Below are 25,415 nucleotides of genomic sequence, written 5' to 3'. Positions count from 1 at the left end.
ATCAGATGCAAATACTTCCCATCTCAATGGAAAACGGCAGAAATTTTTGTTCTCTTAAAACCAGATAAACCCCCTAATGAAGCTGCGTCTTACCGACCAATTTCACTGTTGCCCGTAATAAGCAAACTTTTTGAAAAACTTTACATAAAAAGATTGAATGAAATAGTTAACAAACAAAACCTCATAATTGATGCTCAGTTTGGCTTCAGAGCTAAACATTCAACTGTGGACCAACTACATCGTGTCACCAAATTTATTGAGGATTCTCTTGAAAGGGGAGAATACTGTGTGGCGGTTTTTCTGGACGTGGCTCAGGCATTTGATCGGGTCTGGCACGAGCGTCTTGTTGAGAAACTATATAAAATGCTCCCATGTAACCATGTGGATCTCCTGTCTTCTTTTCTTTCAGGAAGACAATTTCGAGTAAGATACGAAAATTCTACATCAAGTTTCAGACCTATAAGGGCAGGGGTTCCACAGGGTTCCTGTCTTTCCCCTCTACTCTATTCCCTTTTCACCACAGACATCCCACAGTCTGGGAGAGGGGGGAAATTGGGAGTTTATGCCGACGATACTCTCGTGCTAGCTTCGTCTCGAAGTTACAGGGAGGCACGTTTTACTGCTCAAACTCACTTAAACAAAATTAATAAATGGACTAAAAAAGATAAGACAAAATTAAATGCGTCTAAATCGGTTGAAGTCGTTTTTACTAATAGACCATTTACTCACATTCCCCTTTTGTTAGGAGAAACTCAGATTCCTAACGATAACATCGCAAAATATCTCGGCCTCCACCTGGATTCCAGGCTCAGATGGGGCGCTCATATTAAGAAAAAAGTCGCTCAGCTGCGACTAAAATTCTCGAACATGCAGTGGCTCTTGGGGCGCAAATCTCGACTTTCCCTACATCTAAAGTTGCTCCTCTACAAGTCAATGTTGAGGCCAGTTTGGAGTTATGGTTGCCAATTGTGGGGTTGCGCAGCCAAGTCAAATCTAGATAAAATAGAAGTCATGCAAATGAAGATCTTAAGAAGTATAGTTAAAGCAAAGTGGTATGAGAGGAATGCAGATATTCGCGCTGACCTCAACATTGAATCTGTGGAGGATTACATCACCAAGATGTACTCTGCGTACGAGATGAGATTGCACCGTCACCCCAACCAGGAAGCGCTCGCGCTCCTGGAATGGGATCGATGCAGTCGCAGACTGAAAAGACGTAAGCCTTATGAGCTTGGAATCCAGGGCTTTTCAAAATTTTTTCCTTAAAACAAGCGTGCCCCCCCATACCTTCGGATGGATCAGGGGTTCCTGGGTATTTGGCCGGTGACGGTCGACCGTAGTCTCAATAAAATAAAATAGAATAGAAGACGATAATCGATAAGACAAAAAGACATTTTTATTTACAGAAATAATAGTGTACTTTTCTCATCTCCTCACTGTAAAGAGGCAGTATGGTATTTAAGATAAAATGTAAAATTATTATAGTAAGTTATTCTTACAGTTAAGCTAAGCTTTAAAAGACATTTTAACATGTCTATAAGTGTATTCTGTACAAAGAGGGTTATACAAAATCGGCGATTTTACCCCCCTCTTGGATTTTGCCCGGAGTTGGATATGTTGCTCCCTATCACAAGACACGCCTTTTTCCGGCGTTGGCAAGTTCACCCGCAATTTTTCCCGCGCGCTACAGCGTTGCCAAGTTGAAAACAGGCAAATTCCGTAAGTGGCGTTAAAATTGAGCTATGAAGTTGCGGTTTTAACGAAAATTCTCTAAAAATTGCGTACTTATAGGAAATGACCATCAATTTAATGTCGCATTAATTTTAACATGCATTGTTGCCAATTTTTCGATTTTTTAATTCGACTAATTTTACAAATCCGCAAATTCCCAAAAAAGCTATCTTCAAATTTGAATAAAAAGTTGTCTAATCGATAGTTCGTTCGATTCCGCATCCATCGATATATTATAGCTTGCTGGGCAACTTTTGGTTTGCGAGATATCATCAGTTTTGTAAACAGCTTTATGGAGCGACGACTCTTTTTGAGTCCGGGCGGATAGAAATGTTAGCCTCCAAAAACACAGGTCAGCATTAATTCCATGGTTTCCTATGTAATTTTTGGCGCTGAATCCGAATTTGACCATTTCATAACAAAATTGTCATCAAGAAGTTGCCAAATTTGGCAAAAATGGCTTAAAATCGGCCTTTTTGGCGGATTATGGCCAGTGACATGCCAGGAGTTGATCAGACGACAAAATTGGTTATTTCCACAGTTAAAACTCGTTGAACTTTCTACAAGCTGAGTCAAATTCTTTCTGCTCACGGCAAAATTAAACGCGCGATAAGCAGCAAACTGTAAAAAAGACACCAAAATCGGCGGTTTTTGTCCTAAGTTTCTTGTTTTCCAATTAAGAGAATGTTTCGTGACTAAAGTAATGAACAACATGAGCAGAATTTAATAAAAATGAACAGTAAAATAAAATCGAACATATTCCGATGTTGCCAAGCTTAAACAAAATACTTGAATTTTCGCTGGTTTTTTCGATATTTGTCCTATATTCTTTGTTCACTTCTTATTTTTAAATTATTTAAATGTATCTCTCGTGCAAAATAATACTCTTTTGTAGAATAATTTAATTTTCAACTTAGATAAAAACTAATTACTAGGGTATTTATACCAGAGAGGAAAAAATCATAAAAAATGAGTTTTGTCGAATCGTGTCAATAAATCACATTTTGAAACAGTAATGGAAAACTTTCCGCTAAAAATTAACGAATAAAATGTACTCCTCAGACTGACTTCATTAAAACAAGACAAGACGCAGTGCAATATTGCCAAAATTACGTAGAATCGTTGAATTTTGGCGGTATTTGACCGTTATTATTCATCGCCCTATATTCAGTATACAATTTTATTTTATAATTCTGAGAAAATGGAGTTTAATAGAAAAAAGTAACAATACCAAAGTGAAGAAGCCGCCCAGGAAAGGGCAATAAGAGGCTTAAAAAGGAACAAAGGCGCTCCAAATCACTGAGGACCTGAGAGAGGACAAGGAACTATGGCGGTTAGGCGTCGCGGGGCGCGAGAGACCGCTGTTAAAGCAGCTCCTATCTATGTATGTAAAAATACAATAGTTTATCGTTACACTCTGTGTAATTCATATTTTCCTAAGAAATGTTCATTCAGTCGGAAAACAAGAAACTTAGGACAAAAACCGCAAAAAGCGCCGATTTTGGTGTCTTTTTTACAGTTTGCTGCTTGTCGCGCGTTTAATTTTGCCGTGAGCAGAAAGAATTTGACTCAGCTTGTAGAAAGTTCAACGAGTTTTAACTGTGGAAATAACCAATTTTGTCGTCTGATCAACTCCTGGCATGTCACTGGCCATAATCCGCCAAAAAGGCCGATTTTAAGCCATTTTTGCCAAATTTGGCAACTTCTTGATGACAATTTTGTTATGAAATGGTCAAATTCGGATTCAGCGCCAAAAATTACATAGGAAACCATGGAATTAATGCTGACCTGTGTTTTTGGAGGCTAACATTTCTATCCGCCCGGACTCAAAAAGAGTCGTCGCTCCATAAAGCTGTTTACAAAACTGATGATATCTCGCAAACCAAAAGTTGCCCAGCAAGCTATAATATATCGATGGATGCGGAATCGAACGAACTATCGATTAGACAACTTTTTATTCAAATTTGAAGATAGCTTTTTTGGGAATTTGCGGATTTGTAAAATTAGTCGAATTAAAAAATCGAAAAATTGGCAACAATGCATGTTAAAATTAATGCGACATTAAATTGATGGTCATTTCCTATAAGTACGCAATTTTAGAGAATTTTCGTTAAAACCGCAACTTCATAGCTCAATTTTAACGCCTCTTACGGAATTTGCCTGTTTTCAACTTGGCAACGCTGTAGCGCGCGGGAAAAATTGCGGGTGAACTTGCCAACGCCGGAAAAAGGCGTGTCTTGTGATAGGGAGCAACATATCCAACTCCGGGCAAAATCCAAGAGGGGGGTAAAATCGCCGATTTTGTATAACCCTCTTTGATTATTGTGCAAATAAAAAAAAAAAAAAAAAAAAAAAAAAAATTGAGATTTGTTTAGATACATCGCGATCTGTCCAGATTTCGGGATTTGTTCTCTTTTAAAAAGATAAAGTAAGAGCGGAGATTTTCAAACACCGAAACGAGGTACTTGGTTGCGGACTTACACGGTCAATATGACATCTTACATAGGAATTTGTGATTGATAGCTGCAACTACTCACCACTAGGTATGTCCGAATGGTTATATCGACGTTTAACTTGGTAGAAAATATGAAGAAATCGATAATCCTTGTCGCCTGCTAGAATTTCGAGTCGGGGGGGGGGGGGGGGTTCATCTCTGATACGCTCCCTTTTTTAGGCTTTATGAAAGTCACAAACGGGCAGAAAGAACTTACCTTGAGCATGATGAGGGAGTCCATGGGTGGCATGGCCTTGGCAGAGAAGTGTGAGATGAGATTGTTGGATAGATCAAGGAGCTCGATGGAGCGGAGGGGCTGGAGGCCAGCTTTTTCCATACCACCGAGCTGGTTGTGGCTGAGGTTGAGCATGAGAATTCTCGGCGTGGCCGTAAAAGCGTCACTTGCGATGTCACTCAGCAAGTTCTCCTGGAGCTCCAGTGTTTCCAGCTCTGGGAGGTTCGTCAGCGCCGCCGAAGGCAAGCTCCTCAGTTTGTTCCTAACCAAAGAAACAGGACAAAATATCAACAATGTACTGTTCGAAATAGCGTCTAAATAGAGGAGTGAGGTTGATCCAGGAATGGCTCAAACAGGATGTCTCAAATTTTGTTTTTGTATCCTCTCTCGAATGATGTATCCTAAAAACGGGGTTAATTCCGGACGCCCACATTTGAACGTACTTAGTAACTGGGCCACATTTGAACATTGAATTCCCAGAGTTCCACGAGAGTGTCGCTTTTTACACAGCAATTTCTTTTGTATAGGTACTCTCACAAAGCTAAAAGAATCATCTGAGGAGATGTTTTTAAAAAAGTTGAGTTGAGATACGTGATTTCCTAGGGGAGACCGTGACACCGAGTCTCATCGACACTAGCGATCCATCGGTCGTAAGCAGAAACCGCGATATTCTCGCGTTATGCGTTATTCTCTACCAGTGTGTTCTTTGTATGTAAAATAAACCTATCGCAATTTTGATGGAGAGAGGCCAGATTTACGAGTATGAATGGAGGTAGGTGCGGAAGTTAGTGCAGAGGATGGAGGGAGATTTAAGGGGAGCTGGGGGCGAGTTTTTCTTTTGAGAGAAGAAAATTAGGTAATCTTTTAAAAATTTGGGAATTTTTCTTTTTACCGACCTCTAATGAGTGCGAGTGAATTCTCCTTTTTATGTTCAAAGCAACGTAACCTTAGGGTTATTAAAACATTTCAATGTCTCATCTCATCTCATTTTCTCGCGATTTTGAGACTTCTACCGGGGAATTGAGTCTCAATACCATTGCGAAGAGTCATTGAATTTCTATTCTCCTCTGCACCATTACTCACCTCAACGACAGGGTGTCCCAGACCTCCCGCACCAGGCCTTTTTCTCGTTTGATTTAGCTTGCAAGGAGTCGAAGACCGCGGAGCTGAACAGAGAATCGACTCCAAGGTATTTGAATTTCATGGCCCCGAATCCCCTCGAACCCTCCAGGGGGGGTATGGTGGAGGGGGGGGGGGGTCACGATCCTATGAGTTGGGGCTCCGGATAGAATTGCAATTCGATTGCATTAACATTGTAAAGTACGGAAAATTTCACGTAAAATTTAAGTACCCCTTAAAATCCCGAAATTCTCCCGAAAGAGATGGGTTCCCAGGTACTCGACCTCGAGGAATCCGGTTTTCATAGTTCCGAAGCCGCCCTAGCGCCCCTTGGGAAATAAACGGGGGGGAGAGCACCATTTCAAAAGTCGGAGCTCCCTTCCGAATCGTAAATTGATGGCATCCAAATTGAAGAGTGTAACGAATTTGAACTTTTATTGGCACCTGGGAGTTTAGATTTATACCCACTCAACGCCCAAAAGTTGTCTCTAAAGAGGTGGGCGGTGCCCCTCCACAAATTGCTCATTTGTTGCAAAACTGATGTAGATTCTCAACAAAAAAAATTATAAATAAATAAATAAAATGATATGCTAGTGAACTGACATCAAGGAATTGGAATTCTATGGTCTTGGAGCTCCTCTGACATCTTGGAAATCTGAGAGGGGAAGGGCGATACCAATCGAAGGATAGACGCGAAAAACGGTCCAAGCCCGTCATTTTTGCGACCAATGAGCAATTTGTGGAGGGGGCACCGCTCCCTCTTAAAGGGTGATACTTTTGAGCGTTAATTGGGTCAATCTGAAGTCCCAGACGCCAATCAAAGTTCAAATTCGTTGCACTTTTCAATTTGGATGCCATCAGTTTACGATTCGGAAGGGAGCTCCGACTTTTTAAATTGTGCCTCCCCCCCCCCCCCGTTTATCTCCCAAGGGGTGCTTGAGAGGCTTCGGAACTATGAAAACCGGATTCCTCGAAGTCGATTACCTGGGGAACCATCTTTTTCAGGAGAATCTACGTCAATTTTGCGACCAAAAGAAAATTATGGAGGGGTCCACTGTCCACCTCTTTAAGGAATCATTTTGGGGCCTAGAAAGGACCAATTTTTAATTTTAAGGGGTGAATATCGTGTGGAATTTTCCGTACTTTTCGATTTTATTGCAATCGAATCGCAATTCTATCCGGAACCCCGACTAATAGGATCGTGGCCTCTCCCGTCTTCCCTCCACCAGGAGGGTTCGAGGGGTTTTCGGACCATGAAATTCAGATTCCTTGGAGTCGATTCACTAGTCAGCTCCGCGGTCTTCGACTCCTTGCGAGCTAAATCAATCGAGAAAAAGGCCTGGTACGGGTGGTCTAGGACACTCTGTATACCGTTTACTAAAAATAATTTATGATTTTGGGCTATTTTATATTATACTTTCTTTGGTTTGATTAACGCTGTGTTTAAAATGAATAGGCCATATTCACATGCGTGAACAACATTCATTCTGAAGTCAATCTTTTTTTTTTACCTGCAAGCTGTTGTGAGGCAATAAAAAGTGTTCAGAATTGATGCGTTTTTTTAAAAGTTGTTTCAACTCTAAAGCCTAAGTTCTTAGGTTGAGACACAGCACCCGGTACTGGGGCACTAGGTAAGTCTCAAAATTTGAATAATTTGTAAAAATTCCCTATTGATGATAACTATATTACTAAACAGAACTTTCAGAGGTTTTAGGTCTCAACCAGGAGTAATTACCTGAAAACAAACTTCCTAAACCTCTTTAAAAACAATTTAAAAATTAAATGAAAAAAGTGAGACTCGTTGCCCCAGTCTCCCCTACATACGAACGGAAGAAGTACCTATGAAAAAGAGTTTGACAGCTGTGAGTTTGCCAGTGAGGAGTAAAGTACCTGGCAAGGGAGACTGCTCTGAGGCGGGGGAGTGATCGAATGGCGTGTGGTGAGAGGAACTCCAACTCGTTGCTCTCCAGGTCCAAAATGGTGAGGTTTGGTAGGTCGCGGAAAGAGTTTTCTTTGATGTTGCGAAGTTTATTACGTGCCAGGTGAAGCTGAGCTAGGCTAGTGACGTTTACTAAGTCAGTGGGAGACATCCGCTGAAGTCGGTTGTGGCTCAGGTCCAATGTCCGTAGACTCGGCAAAACATACAACGACTCCGGAAACGAAGAAAGAGCGTTGTTCGCCACGTAAAGCTCCTCGATCTCCCTGGAAAGTATCAGTAAGGTGGACGATTACAAAATGTTGTAGGTTTAGGTTGGCTGTATGTTAACCCTTAGCTATCACACCTGGATGTGACCCTTCTTACGGCTCTCGAGCACCCAGTCTGTCATGGCGTCCAGCCGCTTGTTTTGTGCGTTTTTCGGTTTCAGAATAAAAGTCAAAATTCTATCTGCACTCGTTATTCAGTTTCTCGTTACTTTCACAGGTTACGGGCCTGTGTCATTTCCTATCACACGTCAATTCCTGAGAAATTAATTCACTTGTAACGTAATCGTGAAAGTTGTATAGCGTGGGGTGTGTTTACCTAAAAATGGCGGCTTGCGGACACTTGAGTGAGGTCGGCAGGTGGGCCACGGGCAGACTGGAGCTCGAGGTGCTGGTCTACTACGATCATTTTTGGCAGTCTGATTGGACCACTAGCCTAGGACCGGGCATCGCATCGGTCAATGCCCGGTACCAGACCACTAGATCAAGATCCTTTGTCGACGGATGAAGAAACTAAACCTCAATGGTGTCTCTACACAGGCATGGGTAAGGACGCTCGCAGTGCGGCTCCACCGCGGCAGGAGATTCCCGGTTTCCGTCTCTCCAGAGAACATCCGCGACGTAAACCACATAAATTTATATCGTCTTTTGGCGTGCCATTGGCCCGTGCCATCCCCGCAACTCCCCTGATTTCCACTTCCGGGAAGTTCTCGTGAGCGCACAGCCGAATCCGCCGGCCAAGCGGTCCTTCCCTTGAGAGTCTGCATGCGTTGTCGTTGAGACCGGATCCAGCCTCTCTCTAGAGAGAGTGTTGCTGCAGAGAGTCTGTGCTACGTTCTCGCTTAGCAGGTGAACTCGATGGAGAGACACCGATGTCGGTCTCACGTTAAGGGTAGACTCTCTCCAGAGTGTGCGTACCCAGTCACTCTGTAGAGAGATCTCTCCGCAGGAGTTCGCCCGTTTACCCGACTCAAGGGTGTGTCCTATTTTTGGTTTTTTCGAAATCCGAAAAGTGTTACCTCTAAAAAATTTTTCTCTGGTGTAAAAATAAACATAGGTACTTTTTGAAAAATTCAAAATTTTTAATTTTAACCCATTTCTCACGGGGCAAAAAGGTCCTAAGTGCAAAGTTTGAATTTATGCAACTTTAAGGTGTCATTCTGGAGTAGAAACTTAAAATTACGATTCATTCGGCGAAAATTTTGTCCGTTTTGCCGTATCACGCATTTTAAAGGCAAAAATAGCCTCTGAAAAATATTTACTGCACCGCGCGCGCAGTGCCGCACTATATGGTCCACAGACCGTATTTAAGGTAACTTTACTCAAATTTCGAAGGTGTAAAAAATCAAAGTTTGGCACCGTAGTTTATCATACATATTCTCAGGGATTGTCACCTGAGTGACTAATAATGATTTATAAGACTGCACGGAAAAAAAATATTTGCTAAAATGCCAAAAAATGGCTTGCGATTTTTGCAATTCGCTTTTTTTGCTAAAATGCCCACTCTCCTGTCGAGAATGGCAAAACAATTTGCAAAAATAGTTATTTTATTGTGCGAAAATAGCAAACTAAAATTTTGCGACAATAACATTACTAGTTTATGCTGTTATAGCTAAAATTTTTGCTAGATTTGCAAATTTTTTTGCCGAATTGGCGTATGGTTTTGCTTTTTTTACTAATTATTTTGCGAAACTCACTCAAATCAATCGCTACTTTAGCAATCTCAAGATTGCGATTTTCACCACCTCACAAATTGCTGTTTTTACAAGATATGTGTATGTACAGGGTGGCGCAGACCTACCGTACCAGGCATTTTTTTCGGTTAATTTGGGCCGCACGAAGTCCTGGATTGCAAGGATGAATAAGAAATCGACCCCAAGGAATCCGAACCTCATGGTCCCAGAGCCCCCCTGGCGTTCCTAGGGGAATAAAAGGGGGGTCCGTACTTCAAAAGTCAGGGTTTTTGTCAAAATTTTGAAATTATGTCATCAAAATCAGAACGTACGGAAAATTTTAACATAAATCGACACTGTAAAGTTCCGGCAACTAAAAACTATACAGTGTTGTAAAGTTTTTACAGACACCAAGAAATCCAAATTCCGCCCGTCCGTGTCCAAAATACCGACCCCTAAAGGTGAAGGACAGAGCCCCCTTTCAAAAAAATTCAAATTCGTCATATTGACGTTGAGACTCGGAAAAAATGTGTATTTTTAGGTAATCGACCCCGAGGAATCCAAACTCGAGGGTCCCGTTGTCCTCAGAGACTTTTCTGATAGGGCACAGGGGGAATCAGAACTTTTAAATTTAACCGGTTTGGAGGTTACCCCTGTGCCCCATCAGAAAAGTCTCTGAGGACAACAGGACCCTCAAATTTAGATTCCTCGGGGAAGATTACCTTTGAATACACATTTTTTCCGAGTCTCAACGTCAATATGACGAATTTGAATTCTTTTGAAAGGGGGCTCTGTCCCCCACCTTCAGGGATCGGTATTTTGGACACGGACGGGCGGATTTTGGATATTTTGGTGTCGATTTAACTTAAAATTTTCCTTACATTCTGATTTTGATGAAATAATTTCAAAATTTTGACAAAAACCCTGAATTTTGAAGTACGGACCCCCTTTTTATTCCCCAAGGAACGCCAGGGTGGCTCTGGGACCATGAAGTTCGGATTCCTTGGGGTCGATTTCTTATTCATCCTTGCAATCCTGGACTTCGTACGACCCAAATTAACCGAAGAAAATGCCTGGTACGGTAGGTCTAGTCTGGGCCACCCTGTACAGGGTGATCCAAAAGTCCCTTCCACCCCTTCTAACTTTTTACCTAATTGAGGTAAAGATTTGAAACTTGGGGGATATTCCTAGGTCAAAGGGAGCTACTTTTTGGCCCCCCTAAAATTTTCAGGGGGGCCCCCTTGGAGGGGCAACGGCCCCCAACTTTTAATTTTCAAATGGGAAGACTCCCTTTGTGATAGCTCGTTCGAAAGAGCATTAAAAAAAAAAACTTTTCGCGCAAACCCGAAGTCAATATCTCAAACCGTCCCAAAATGGCGGCCAGTTAAAGTTCAAAATGGCCAAAAATTCACACCGGTTATTTGTCGATGGATTTGCGCGAAAATCGGTATGTTGGGGTATTTTGACACGAGAAACGGTGTATGTAATGTATCGAAATAATGAATTGTGTACATGACAAAAATATGTCATAGCTCGTTTCCCCGGGAAAAAGTCGCTTTTTCGGAAAAGTGAAAGGTGGTAGGAAGAAACGAAGGTCATTTTCCGACTCAGCGGCTGAGAGTACATTGAAATGGTCTAATTTTAGACCTGAGAAAAATTTTACCTACATGCTGCGGGGATCAACAGTCTCAAAAACACCACAAATGCATAGAATACTCCACATTTCGATGAACGGAGGTTCACTCCGAAGAAAATTGATTTCGACCATTAGGTGACAAAAGTTGACATTAAAATCGGCATCACCTTAATCTTAAGGATATGTGGAATAAGATTTTTAATTCTCAATAAGCTTTAGTTAGAATAAAAAAAAATATGAAACTTCCTAAAAATTACAAATTTTACTAATTTCTATCATTTTTCGGCGTAGTTTTCAGCGTTCAAAAGCATACAAATTTCGGTTCAAAATTGATGAAACTGGGTAGGACGTCATATGCCACCAGGTTAATCCATGTTGCCCAACAATTCACGTAGATGAGGCGTAACTTGGTAAAATAAACACCTTGTGACGCACTACCTACCGAATGCGGCTCATAATCAGCTAATGAAGACCCGTTGCGCGCTCTGTTGTTAGGGTCCGTCACACACGCAAAAAAAAAAACATTGCTGTTACACCCAGAAGGGTGGGTAAAATAGAAATGTCATATTGCTAAGAACGGGACTTGCAATGTGGGTGGTAAAACAACATAACAAATTTTTGCTGGAAAAGCAAAATGAAAAAATTCGATTTTCGCAATGTGAAATTGCTAGTACACCCACTTATAAACAATCCGAAAATCGCGCGAATGAAATTGCTGGTTTTTCTATCTCATTTTGCGATTTTCGCAATAGCAAAATACAACTGTAGGCGCGCGCTCTAGGAGACGATTTCGGTACTATTTTCCCTTCGAAAGTGCAGCTGCGTTAGTAAACTAGGGGGTCGATCAAAGAGTTTCTCCTTACCTTAAAATCCGCGCCGTCCTAGTCGGGATTAGAATCCACGCCTCGGGAATTCGGGATGGAGTTGACGTCCGAAGTCCAGCACTTTACCACTAGAACAGCCAGCCTCGATATGAGTGGGCCCCTAAAGTCAATCTCTTAAACTATCGCAGGCCTCTGAGTCCATATTATGCGTGTTTATTGATGGATTCTTATAATATTTGGTACCAATAAAGAACATCAGCCCCAAAAACGTCTCCTAGAGCGCGCGCACACGGTTGTATTTTGCTATTGCGAAAATCGCGAAATGAGATTGCCAACTTAACAATAATTTTTCAAAATCAGCAATTTTACATAATTTGCTAATTCAGCCAAATTAAATTGTACAAATAGCTTTTTTAACTGTTATAATCGCAATAATAACGCTACATTCGCAATATACAGGGTGATCCAAAAGTCCCTTCCACCCCCTCTAACTTTTTACCTAATTAAAGTAAAGATTTGAAACTTGGGGGATATTCCTAGGTCAAGGGGGGCTACTTTTTGGCAGCCCTAAAATTTTCAAGGGGTTCCCCCTTAGGGGGGCAAAGGACCTCAACTTTTAATTTTCAAATGGGAAGACCCCCTTTGTGATAGCTCGTTCGAAAGAACATAGAAAAAGACAACTTTTCGCGCAAACCCGAAGTCAATATCTCAAACCGTTCCAAAATGGCGGCCGGTTAAAGTTCAAAATGGCCGAAAATTCACACCGGTTATTTTTCGATGGATTTGCGCGAAAATCGGTATGTTGGGGTATTTTGACACGAGAAAAACGAATTTGACGTTAGATTTTCAAAAAAAACCGAAATTTCCAAAATGGCGGCCGGTTAAAGTTCAAAATGACCAAAAATTGATTTTTTTTAATTCTAAGTTCATTTACCATTATCCACGTCATCGAGAAAAAGAAGGGAGTTGGCCAGGAATTACATCTAGTGTTTATGGATCTCCAGAAAGCTTACGATAGTGTGCCATTGATGAAACTTTGGGAAGCCTTAAACAAAAGGGGTTTTAGTGGGGGACTAATTAGGGCTATTAGGGAATTTTATGGTGGGGCTTTTTCTAGGGTTAAATCGCATGGGGACTTATCGTTGGGGTTTTTGATTACTAAAGGACTGAAACAAGGGTGTTGTTTGTCGCCAACCTTATTTAAAGTGTACCTGGAAGAAGTTTTAAAGGAATGGAAAAGATGCTGTTCGGGAATGGGCGTCCCGCTACGTGAAGATGGCACCCTTTATACTCTGTGCTTTGCTGATGATCAGGTGGTAATAGCTCAGGACGAAGAAGATGCGAATTACATGACGCGGAAGCTAGTGGAAGTATACCGAAAGTGGGGAATGGAAGTAAATGTGGTTAAGACGGAGAAGTTGGTTATCGGTGGTGATCAGCAAAGCATTGAACTGGAGGATGTCGGAAAATTCAGGACTGTGAAGAGTATAAATATCTAGGAGTTTGGTTAACTAAGGACGGAAATTTGGATCGGGCTATTAAAGCTCGGAATGTGCAAGGCAGGAAAGCTATCGCGATGCTAAATGGGGTTCTCTGGGACCAGAGTATCTCCAAGGAGACCAAAAGGAAAATTTACAACGTCATCGTGAAGAGTATCGTAACTTACGGGAGTGAGGTCTGGCAACTCAAGAAAAGAACTGAAGACATGCTTAGGGCAACTGAGATGGACTTTTGGCGGAGGTCTGCTGGCATCTCAAGAAGAGAGCGTATCCGCAATGTAAAAGTACGCGAGATCATGGGTGTAGAGAAGGACATCGTGCACGATATCAGGTCCAAGCAGTTGGTCTGGTATGGACATGTGCGAAGGATGGCAGACGACCGGTTGCCCAAGCAGGTCTTCGATTGGGTTCCTCCCGGAAGGCGACGGCGTGGACGTCCTGTGAAAGGTTGGCGACAAGGGGTGGAGGAGGAGATCAGAAGGTGCCTATTGCCTGATGATCTCTGGGAGGATAGGGGGCAATGGCGATTGGGCGTCGCAGAGCGCGAGGCGGCGCTATAAAAGCGACTTTATGTATGTATGTATCAAATATTATTATAATAATGAATATTATATGAGTGCATTCGTATCATTCCTGTGGTAAAATAGAGCAGATTAGTTCCGAAGATGACCTTCAGCTCTAGCAAAAAATCCGCGTTAAAATTCCAAGTAAACAATGTAGCTCGTTTGTATCGGCGTTTGAATTCTCCCTTTCTCATTTTATTTGAACATAAATAAAGAAGGAAAACAAAATTAAACAATTAACCATAAAAAAAAAAAAAAAAAAAATAATTGTTCAAGGTCTCATTGATCTTCTTCAAACAAAAATAATATATTGTAAAAATTTTACGGCAAAATCTTAGCTTCTAATTCTTAAAAGAATAAGGTAGAACTTGCACCTTGAAGCATTTTGAACGAAAATGATAACGAAAGGGGAATGCGTATCTGTCCAGAAACGAATCACATGCTACCAGCAGACGACAAACAGCATATCGATGGTGAAAGTCGGCAATCACATAACTCGGTTTGCGACGTCGCAGACTTCCTGTCATACTTTATTTTTTAAACGGAAAACTACTCAACGGTAATTCTTTAAAACGGCTGTGATTTTTCTTCTATGTGCGAGGAAAATTCTGCAAAAACTTCAAGGAATCATGTCCATTTGTTCTCCTTTAAAAAAATAACATAGTTGCGGAGATTTTCAGACACCGCAAACGAGTTATGCGATTGCCGACTTGCACCGTCGATATGTGATCGCAATTAATCAGCGCATGCATTATTGGAACCCTGAAATCGGATAAAAGAGTTGGTGGTGGGGGTGGCAAATGGCCGAACCTCGCCAAAAGTCCAGGAATTGGCGAGCGCTGCACGGGGCGAGTGCCGTGTGTCCACAAAGCATAGGGAAAAACGCCGTGAGTGCCACCCGCGTTCCGAGTTTCCTGGACACACGGCAGTCAATCGTTGCAATCTCGCCACTATGCGGGACATACGGCAAGCACCCCCTCCATATCTCTGGAACTAATGAAGATACGCCTTTTCTGACTTCACCACTGAACAGAGCATGCTTCACTAAGTCTAATTTCATGTCTAACTCAAAAAAAAATTTTTTGGTTCATACGGCGTTCTTCCTTAGCACGGCAGTGTACTAAACCGAGCCGGACGCACGGTCCACGTGATTCAATGTCTTTGGTTTCTGTTGATCAATTGGAGGTTATGTGGGTTACTTTGTTTCAGATTCATACCCATTGTTCTTCAATCTCTAAGCTTTTCAATCAGAATGCTATACAGAGTCATGTCGGATATGAAACTATCACGTAGAACTTACTTAACCTCAAACGAGAAATCGTAATGTCAACAACGGCAGCGTGGCGATAGTAAGCAGGTTGGCTTCGTTGCAGCCATCTTTCCGTCTATGACGCGTAGATTCGAAGATTCACGGCGGTCGTCCAAACACGTTTTCGAGGACCCCTTAAAAGGAAGCGTTTTATCTCCGCGGAGACAATTTTCCGTGAAATTTTAACGTGCGCATCGTTCTTCTCGTAGGTACCGAAAACTGTAAGATTCGATTATTTAAAGGCAAATCCCTCCCGAGCTTAAGTGACTCATTGCTCCCAGCCAGAAGGAGATTGGATAAATGAGGGTCGGGTATGAAAATTTTTTCAATTTCTTCAGTCGTTCTTTTGTTTTTTTGTAGGCCTAAAAGAACGCGAATCGCCCTCTGGGGGTTGGGCCGCATAGCGGCCAGGGGGATATTACTCGTATAATGCTGACCAACTTAATGCCGACATATATCCCGCACATGTATGCTTAGAATTACAGTGTCGAGTGTAATACGCACATAATGCTGACCAACTTATAATGCCAACATATAGCTCACATGATTAGGTTATAATCATTTAGTGTATCACTAACGAACTTAATTTTCACACATAGCTGATGAGTACTAACATATTGCTAACATTGTGTTACTCAGTATTATGCTTTAAAACTTAATACTAGCACATTGTTATCAAAATGTTAACATTACACTCATTTTTAGCAGGGACGCTACTCGCATGTTGCAGCGGTTCCATATTTTCTTTCAAATGGAAGGTTTTTATCAAAAGTAAGCTGTCTAGCTGAAAAGCTCTTCTTCCTTTATAAGGTCGACAACATTATCCCAGTGATAAAAATGAAGAACAGTGAGGAAGACTGAATGACTCAAATGCGACTGATTTTCCTCTTAACCAATCTTTATATTTCATTCAAGTGATACTGCCTTGTACAAAATGTTGATTTTTTTCCTATTCCGTCAACATTTAACGAAGGGGAATTGGCCTAGTGACTAAGTTTCAATAAATTAACACAATTACTTAACTCCTGAAGAATTCGCACACGAGGTTATGTTAGTTAGTTTGGGTTTGAACTAAGACTTTGATTATAGTCTATTTCAAGAAACCATCAGTGAAGTTCTCTTGCCTGTGGGGTGCTTATATTCTCAAAAATATAATGAGCCAAGTTAAAGGCTTGGCAAATTTTTAAAAAAATATTTTTACTTTAGTGCCTTATTTCCTGCTTTTCGTTAGTTTCGGTTCTACATTTCACTCACAATCAGCATAACTGTGTTGCTAAAAATGATGAAACATGTAAATTAATTAGGCGACAAATCGAATATCAATTTTGAAAATACCATCGTTTGCAGTCTTCTAGAAGAATCTTTGGGACACGGGAAAACACCTCAAAGAAAATTTAATCATCTCCTTACTTGTTGTTCGTGAGATGCATGGAATTGAGTTCGGAAATTTGATTTCGACTGAGATCGAGTCGTCTTAGGCGGGGGTTCGATTTCAGCAGCAACGCCTCTATGGTTTCCAACCTGTTGCCTCGTAAACTGAGTTCGGACTGTAAACAGAAGGGGATAAAATAAAGAAAGGAAGAACAAAAAACCACACACAAATACACATACAACATTTTTTTTAGGAGTTACTCGAAGAAGTCCTTCGTCTCTCCTCGACAGAGCGGCGGTGTTTCACGCTTTGAAATTTCATGAAATTTCGTCTAAAAGGAGGGGTATCGATAAGGGCCATTTTTGGGCCCACCCTAAAATTCCTCAACTCCATGGTTTTCTGTTCATTGAAGGACTATATTTTACGGAATGCATCATGATTTGGTCATGTGTTTATATACTTGCCTTATCATGAGTCTGAAGGCCGATTTTTGCGAAAAATGCGAGGTTTTCGGCACTTTACGCGCTGTTTCATAACGATCCCATCAGAGGAGCAGCACTGAAAAAAAATTCTCGGCGTATTTCCAAGGTCCGTAGGTAACTTTACCATCTCATTTTTTTTACCAATTATTGGTAATGTTACCAAGACAGAATGATAAGCTTACCATTAAAACCTTTTTTTACCAATCGCATTTCAAGGTACGAAATAAAATACAAAGGAGGGAAAATAGAAAAAAGTCTAATGAAAACTCGGTGTCAGACTACGCAATGATAAAAGTTGTGAGGTTGCGAAGCGCCGATCCATCTTAGTAGAGGCTTGAGTTTACACTCACTAGCCATGTAGTACCTGGTGGCAATATGCTGGCCTACCACCGCTGCGACTCGGGCTCGAATCCCCACGGAGGCTCCGAGGATTTTACGCTCGCCCTCGTCAAAGGACCTTCAGATAAGTGTAAATGGGTTAATGACTAATGTAAATTACTGATATACTTAATAATTAACTAGTTAAAAAAGAAAAAATCATTGATATTTCCCTAAACTGTTTCAGTAATAACGTGCAAGAATATTTCACGCAATGTCAGCCAGAGCGCACTGATGGATTATGAGTAGGTATGCTCATGCCTGCCGCCCAATTCTACAAATTCACTTGTGGCGGGGAGGGGGGGGGCAAGAAAATTTTTGGGTGAAGTCAGTAAAGTTACCAAGTATTTCTGGTAAAGTTACTCAGATGTTCCAGTAAAATTAACAGGAACGCGGTAAAATAATCGGTTCAGACCGGTATAATTACCATGCCTCGGTAGATTTGCCGGGCTGCTTCGGTAAAATTACTGAGAAAGTTCAATAACTTAACCGAGATTTCTCGGTCAAATTACCAGTTCTATAAATGGTAATTTTACCCTGAAAAAACAGGGATCAAATAGGACCCTGAAATCCCAGTAATTTTATCCTTTTCTTGGTAAATACACATAGATTTTTTTTTTTTTCAGTGTGCCACCGATATAATCGCGACAACCAACCGGTAAAATCGCTATTTATCGCGATCACTGCCACTTGGGCTTGGGTTTGGCATGAAATGGATGGATGGTCAAAACCTTCCTCTAAAAACCTTTCTAGATTCAAAGTTTCCCCCCCCCCCAAAAACAGCCAGTGTTGCCGTATTTTATAGCCTGAATTCCCGGAAAATCTATTATTTCAGAATTCGGAGGGTGTTCCTCGTCGAGCTCATTCCGCAAGCTCACGAACCTTTATTTTTCATACGCAGTGGCCACATTACTTGGAATTCTATGCACATTTTATTTAGTTATGTATTAATCTCCCGCTCTAGCGCAGCGTTGCCACATATTATTTGTGAAATTCGAGAAAAATTCGCGCTTAGCTGGTTTTATGCCATTTTTTTTATCATGCGCATGGAACAAAATACAGTTAGAGAAATACAAGTGGATCATACGTGTCGGTATTACTTGGATAGCATTTTGCAATTCGGAACTATAGGCAGTATGGTAGGTTTTCAGGAGAGCAACTTTTGCAAAAACCATTGGCGTTTTTTCTCAAAACGATCAATGTTGCGGTTTGATGGTTCATTTTATAGCTATGGAGTTCCTTTACCACCCTGTGTTGACAGATTCTTCGAAAACATCACACTGTTGCCAAAAATTACAAAAAAAGGCTATAGTTCCTTATTGCAAAATGAAGAATCCGAGAAAGCTCATTTTGCAATAGGAACTATAGATTGTTTTAGCACTGACTGCATAGGGGGGACGACCCTGGTGTCAGTATTACACACTAGAGGGTTAACCCCAACAGAAAAAACACCCCTTCCTCCCATACGAAGAAGGGAGGAGGTGCATTGCAAGATCCATCCATATAGGTCAGTCATTCCCGAAACCCAAATGAGAATCTTCTGCGCATGACGTCAGCATTACTGCCGCGAAAACCAGAAATGTCGGAAACAATGCTTTTCTTATGGGAGAGAGCAAATTTTTCTTAATGAATCACTTAAATTTCTTACTTTTAAATTCTTTGAAGCTTTCTGAGTGTCGAAAGGAACGTTTAGAAATTAGCGTCAAGGGTTTCAATTCAGCTGAATTTGCGTTTTTATATTTTTAAATGATTTTTGAAGTCAGCGATGTAACAAGCCATCTAGTGTTATAGATTCGCGTGTAAAAATGGCTGATGCAGAGTAAACTGTAAAAATGAAAGAACACAAATTCGGCAAAATCGAAACCCTGAATGCTAATGTCTAAACGTTCTTTTCGACACACAGAAAGTTTCAAAGGATTTAAAAGTAAGAAATTTAAATGATTCATTAAGAAAAATTTGCTCTCTCCCATAAGAAAAGCATTGTTTCCGACTTTTCTGGTTTTCGCGGCAGTAATTCTGACGTCACGAGCCAATGGAAAGGGGCTTACCCCGAGCGGGGAAATCTGCGCAATGACTGACCTATATGGATGGATCTTGGTGCATTATCCCTGTGGAAAGATATTCTACCAAAACAGGGTGTGCCAAAAATATGGATACCTACAGACTTGCTAATATTTCGAGAATGGTGGCAAATATTAACATGCAATTTGGACGAGAGGGTTTATAGAAGCGATTGACATGAATCGATCGAAAAATGATAGCGTGAATCGACTCGATCGACAAATTATTGAAAACCCGGTGTCATGAATCCGACATGACTGACATGAATCGATCGAAAAGTTGGAACGTGAACCGATTGACGTGATTTGATCGACACTGATTCGATTGACGAGCGTGAATCGATCAAAAACCTGCGAGTCGATCGACAAATCCGTGAATCGATTGACAACCCCGTGATTCGTTCGAAAAATCCGTGAATTGATCGATAAACCCTTGAATAGGTCAACAAACCCGTGAATCGTGAAATTTTGAAAATTCGCAAATCCAAGATTAGGGATGTGGCCTAAAATGCTATCTCGGCTCCTGTTCGATCGATCATGCTAATTTCCGGTATCATCAGAGGGTATTTTTGGACGGGAAACTCGAATTTCTGGTCAAATTTTGAAAATTCAAAAATCCAAGATGGCGGGTGTGGCTGAAAATGCTATCTCGGCTCCTGTTCGGTGAATCTTACTGATTTTTGGTACCGATGGGTATTTTTGGACGGGAAACTCGCATTTCTGATCAAATGAAAATTCGAAAATCCAAGATGGTGGATGTGACCTAAAATGCTATCCCGGCTCGTGCTCGGTGAATCTTTCGCGGTGAATCTTGGCACCAGGTAGTATTTTTGGACGGGAAACTCGAATCGCTGATCAAATTTTAAAAATTCGATAATATAAGATGGTGGATGTGGCCGAAAACGACCTTACTTGAGTAAGTATCCTCTAGGGGATCTTTCATTCCTCGGAGACACGTGTTCAAAGGAGAGCTCAGAAGACGCAACCTCAAACTTGTTTTTCGTGGATTGAAATGCGAAAAATATCGAAGAAAATTATTGTGGCTTATGCGTAGTAAATACTTCAAAAAATGCAAAAATCAGAAATTACGGAACAAGCTCATCGTCAAAATTTGAAAAAATTTCAATTTTTCGAAACTCGGCTAGGAATCGAAGTTTCCCGTCCAAAAATACCCCCTTTACAATCAAGATTCACCACGATAGATCGAGCAGCCCGAGATAGCAATTTAGGCTACATCCGCCATTTTGGATTTTTGAATTTTCAAAATTTGACCAGAAATTCGAGTTTCCCGTCCTATATTACCCCTTGGTACCAAAAATCAGCAAGATCGATCGAACAGGAGCCGAGATAGCAATGACAGCATCTTGCCGTCCTGCTTATAGTTCCGAATTGCAAAGTGGGAAATCTGAGTTTCGTATTACGCAATAAAGAACCATAGTGTAGGTCCCAATTGCAAAATGAACCTTGCCTGATCCTGCGACGGCCATTTTTTGCGGGATCGCTGAAGCGGGATAAAAATCGTTTTTGAGGATTTTCTTTTTCTCAATAGTAGGTAAGTAAATACCCTCCTGATACGGAATTCATCATCATAAAAAAAAAAAAAAAAAAAAAAAAAAAAAAAAAAAAAAAATCGAAAATTTGATCTTAGTTCCTTTTTGCATAAAGCTGTCCACTTGTTCAAAGACATGGACTTGGAATGGTATTTACGCTATCAAGGTTGCAACTTTCAAACCAAATATTCGAGCCATGAATCAATCATGAGTTCTCAATATTGGTTCTGCCCCATCCTGACACCCCCCCCCCCCGCTCCTTATTTTTATCGGCAGTCATCGCTCTTCAGAATTTTAATTCTCAGAAATACTTGAAAATAATGACTCTTTTAAGTTTTTTTCGAGTTCTTTTGTTTAAATGTTCAGCATGGTCGCAATTCAAGAAATGAGAGAAGAGCGACTGCGCATTCGCCGTCAACGTATAAATATGTTTTTTCTGAAGTGGATAATATTAAACATCACAAGTCTCATTCCTGCCATGATGCATCCGCACTCATGTAGTTTTAATATGAGATCTAAAACAAACAAAAATTGAGGAGTGGAATTTTGAACGATCGCTGTTGATTAGAATAAGGGGGTGGGGGTGTCAGGATAGGGCAGAATCAACGATGAGAGCTCGTGACTTTGATTCATACATTCCGCTTCCTACTTTTTTTTCTTAGATCTCATAGTAAAACTACCTACATGAGTGCGGATGAAGCATGACTCGTATGAGAGGCAAGTATTAGACCAAGAAACAGACATAATCATTATGACCAAATCATGATGCGTTCCGTAAAATATAGACCCTCAATGAGCAAAAAACCGTGGAGTTGAGGAATTTCAGGGTGGGCTCAAAAACGGCCCTTATCGATACACCTCCTTTTACGACTGGAAAATGCTCGAATGAATTTCACAAACTTTGAAAGAGCCAGGCCAAAAAGGGTCGCTTATTCGCCTCTTCTTTTACACCCAGAAGGGTGAAAATGCCGACTTGAGCGCAGTAAATTATCCAACAGCGTTGCACGATGGTGCAGAAAATTACGAATTAAATTACAGTGTTGTATGGTGATTATTATTCAATATGGCAACGCTATAAAAGTAAAAGTATTGCATGTTGCCCCTTCAATATGCGGGTTATGCAATAGTGTAATGTAGCCCCTTCAATATGCGGTTTATGCAATGGTGTATTCTTCAATATGGCGGTTACAGCGTCGCCGGACGGTGCACGTAAATAAATGATTTATTTAGGGGTGAAATTTCGCAACATTGAATTTTACAGTGTTGCCGGATGGTGCAAGAAATTAGTTAATTTTTCGATACAGTGTTGTCAGATTGTGCAAAAAATTCGGATTTTCGGACTTGTAAAAATTTTCGGTTTCGAAAGACCGTATCTTACAGTATGGGTCTGGTATCGGATACTGGAGAGTAGGGTCTGATTCGGGAATTTCAATTTTTAGTAGTGTGCGCTTGGAGATGCGTACATACGGGAACCTTGTGTTTTGCGATGAGCAACTGGGATTAGATATTGTAATGTTCAGTTTGATGAATCAAAAATTTTTATTTATTTTTTTTTTGAGGAAATTTACTGTTACAGTTTAAAAAAACATCCACGTTTAGAAAACGCACGCGTTCCAGAAAACATCCGCGTTTAGAATATAACGGAATATTGAAGCGCCGCGTCTTGAAAGCATTGGGCTGGCATCGCTCCCGGAAAATCAGTCGAACCACGAGGTTTTTCATGATGCAGCAGAGAGGTTTCCGGTGGACACTCACGTGGTGACATCGCCAGACACGGCCGTTGTCAGATAGCCCGAGGAATCTCTCTATTTCGTACATCTCTACCTCGGGCGTCGGGCTCCGAAACCCACGAAACGGCGACAGCCAGTCCTCTTTCCTGGATTTCGGAGCCTACGACGGATGTTACATGCAAAGTCAGGAGGATTTTGGCGAGCGAACCGTGGGAAATGACGCTAACTTCGCAAGCCTAGAGACCCACGAGGACCCCGCTGAAGCCTCCTGAAGTCAGTCGCGTTTGCCTCCTTGCCCGTGTGCTCCACCCGGAAACCTCGGCCTTGTCGTATCCTGCGCCCTTCCCGTGGTGCCTTCCCTGTTGAGTAGCCCGAATGCGGTACGTCCCCCGGTCCCTACCGGCAGCGAAGTGACCCCTAGTTGTTAGAGTTGTTCTGTGTGAGTTTGTTATCTGTGTGATTACCTGTGTGGTTTGTTTTTAGTAGTTGTAGCCTGTGTGGCACTTGTTATTGTATATTACACCCCAATACAAGAGTGGCCATCCCCTAGTTTATGTGTTCCTCCTTTCCCTAGGATACTAGGATACATTCTCGAGGTAGGTGACCATTCATATAGAGTGAAAGGGCTCTTACATCCCCCCTAGATCTACCCCCCTATTCTAGGATTACCCTTTCTGGTGGATACGCCCCCATTCTGCGACCATCCCCTACGTGTTCAGCCGTTTGGCTCGAGAGCTGAGCACGTTATAAGTGGTGCAGGCCCCGGGTAATAACACTATACTCCCCGGAGTGTGCTATTGTCCCGTACCTCATTCGCAGCCAAGCAAAATTTTTTTTTTTTTTTGAGTGTGAAAATTTTTAGAAATTTTATTTTTATGTTATTTATAAATTATTTGAAGTTTTTTTTTTAAGTTCAACTCAATCGCAATAAATTTTTCAAAAACTTCAGGTCATTTTTCCAAGTAAAACTTTTCTTTCTTTTACAATAAATTTAGACACTCTTTGCTCTACCTAAAAATTAACTTTTATTAAAAATTACGGCCAAGAGGCCATAGTTGCCCCAATTAATCACATCCTTTTCTCTGCACACACTCCGATCAGCGATAATTTTTTATTATTATTTTTCTTTTAGATTTTTTTTCTTTTTTTTTCTCTTTCCTTTCCTTTTTTTTTCTTTTTTCCCCTTTCTTTCGCCGTCAGTTATCAATTTTTGATTTAATGTTGGTGATCTTCCTAAACGTGTTGAATCTTCGCTTCTGACTTCCTTTGCTCTGTAAGCTCAGCAAGAGATAGTTCACCCCGATACAGCTCAGTTGCGGACTGTGAATAGCCGTCACCGAATTTTCTTCGGTGACTTCGCGGTTCAAAACTGTAGCTCGGCTACGGACTGTGAATTGACGTCATTAAAATTATTTGGTGACTTCGCGGTTCAAGGCTGAGTAAGTCTGTAAAATCGACCAAGGTGATTGACTTTGCTACCGTCTTGCAGGATTCTGGGAGGTGGAAGTTTAGAATTAACACACCCACGGAGCTCCCCAAAAATTTCTCCATTCGAATTTATTTTCTTTTTCCTTATTATTTTTTTTTAAATTTTTTTTTTTCCTTTTCTTTCTTCAATTTTTTTTTCTTCTCTCTTCAATGAAAATTTTGAACCCCAATTTTCCGACCTGACAAATTTTTTCAAAAATTTCGAGTTTTACCTCACTTATCACCATATTTTTCGGTAATATTCAATTCTCATGTGCTACATTGTGCCAAAAAAACGTAAAAATACCGTCAGCCGTGTCCTACCTAATCTTCCTAACGCCGAGCAGCAGCAAATCCCAAACGGATCATTACAGGCACCTTTAGATCTTACAAACATCTTACGTGCTTTAGGATTATTAGATACAATTACAGAAACAATTAATAGAGAACAGTGAGAGCGAAAAATTCCCCAAGTAAGAGCCCTGTCACTCAGTATTTGTGCTACGCTTGCTTGCTTACTCTTCAGTGCTCTTTCACTCTAAACTTTTCACTTTCAAATTTTTGTTTTTTTTTTTTTTCTCTCCCATTCTGAATGTCCTTTTTTTGAACGTTTTTTTGCAGCAGTCTCCTGGACAATTAAATTCATTCACTATAATTTTGCCACTAGAAAGCCATTACGATCTACATAGAATTAAATCAAGAAATTTGATCAAGTTAAATTACTCATTTCCGCCACTATCTTTGTGTGTGACTTTTTAATAAAATCCCTTCCGGAAACCAGGCAATTCACCTGCAGAAAATAGACACTTTTAGAAGACGTCAACTACCCTGCTTACTCCATTATCTGATCAACTCATTGGTAGCGTTTCGCGTTACAACTATCAGGAGTTTCAGGATCTCCAGATAACGAAGAACAACCAGTGCCAGTCTATAATAAATTGGTAAATTTACTGTTTGTGTGTGTTTCCTTACAGGTGCAGAAAGAGCGGAAAACATCCAGTATCCTCAAATTTGCCCTTAATTGTTGTTTGTTTGCCTTTTGATTAACTTTCTCTTTATCTATGAACCGAAAACCTACATCTTCACTTTAG

At 40.9% G+C, this 25,415-nt stretch overlaps 1 protein-coding gene across 1 annotated transcript in view; it reads right to left on the bottom strand.

Annotated features, from left to right (window-relative positions):
• Positions 1 to 25,415, bottom strand: part of LOC109038396 (uncharacterized) — a 150,255-nt gene that overhangs the window by 73,321 nt on the left and 51,519 nt on the right. Inside the window, exons 2-4 of the mRNA XM_072306432.1 lie at positions 16,696 to 16,832; positions 7,470 to 7,781; positions 4,443 to 4,722 (exon numbers count right to left, since the gene is read on the bottom strand). Coding sequence (XP_072162533.1) covers positions 4,443 to 4,722; positions 7,470 to 7,781; positions 16,696 to 16,832 — 729 coding nt within the window. The remainder of the gene's footprint in view (positions 1 to 4,442; positions 4,723 to 7,469; positions 7,782 to 16,695; positions 16,833 to 25,415) is intronic.

Source organism: Bemisia tabaci, chromosome 1, assembly GCF_918797505.1.
Source record: "Bemisia tabaci chromosome 1, PGI_BMITA_v3".
Classification (NCBI taxonomy): Eukaryota; Metazoa; Arthropoda; class Insecta; order Hemiptera; family Aleyrodidae; genus Bemisia; species Bemisia tabaci.
This window is presented reverse-complemented; position numbering and strand designations above follow the sequence as displayed.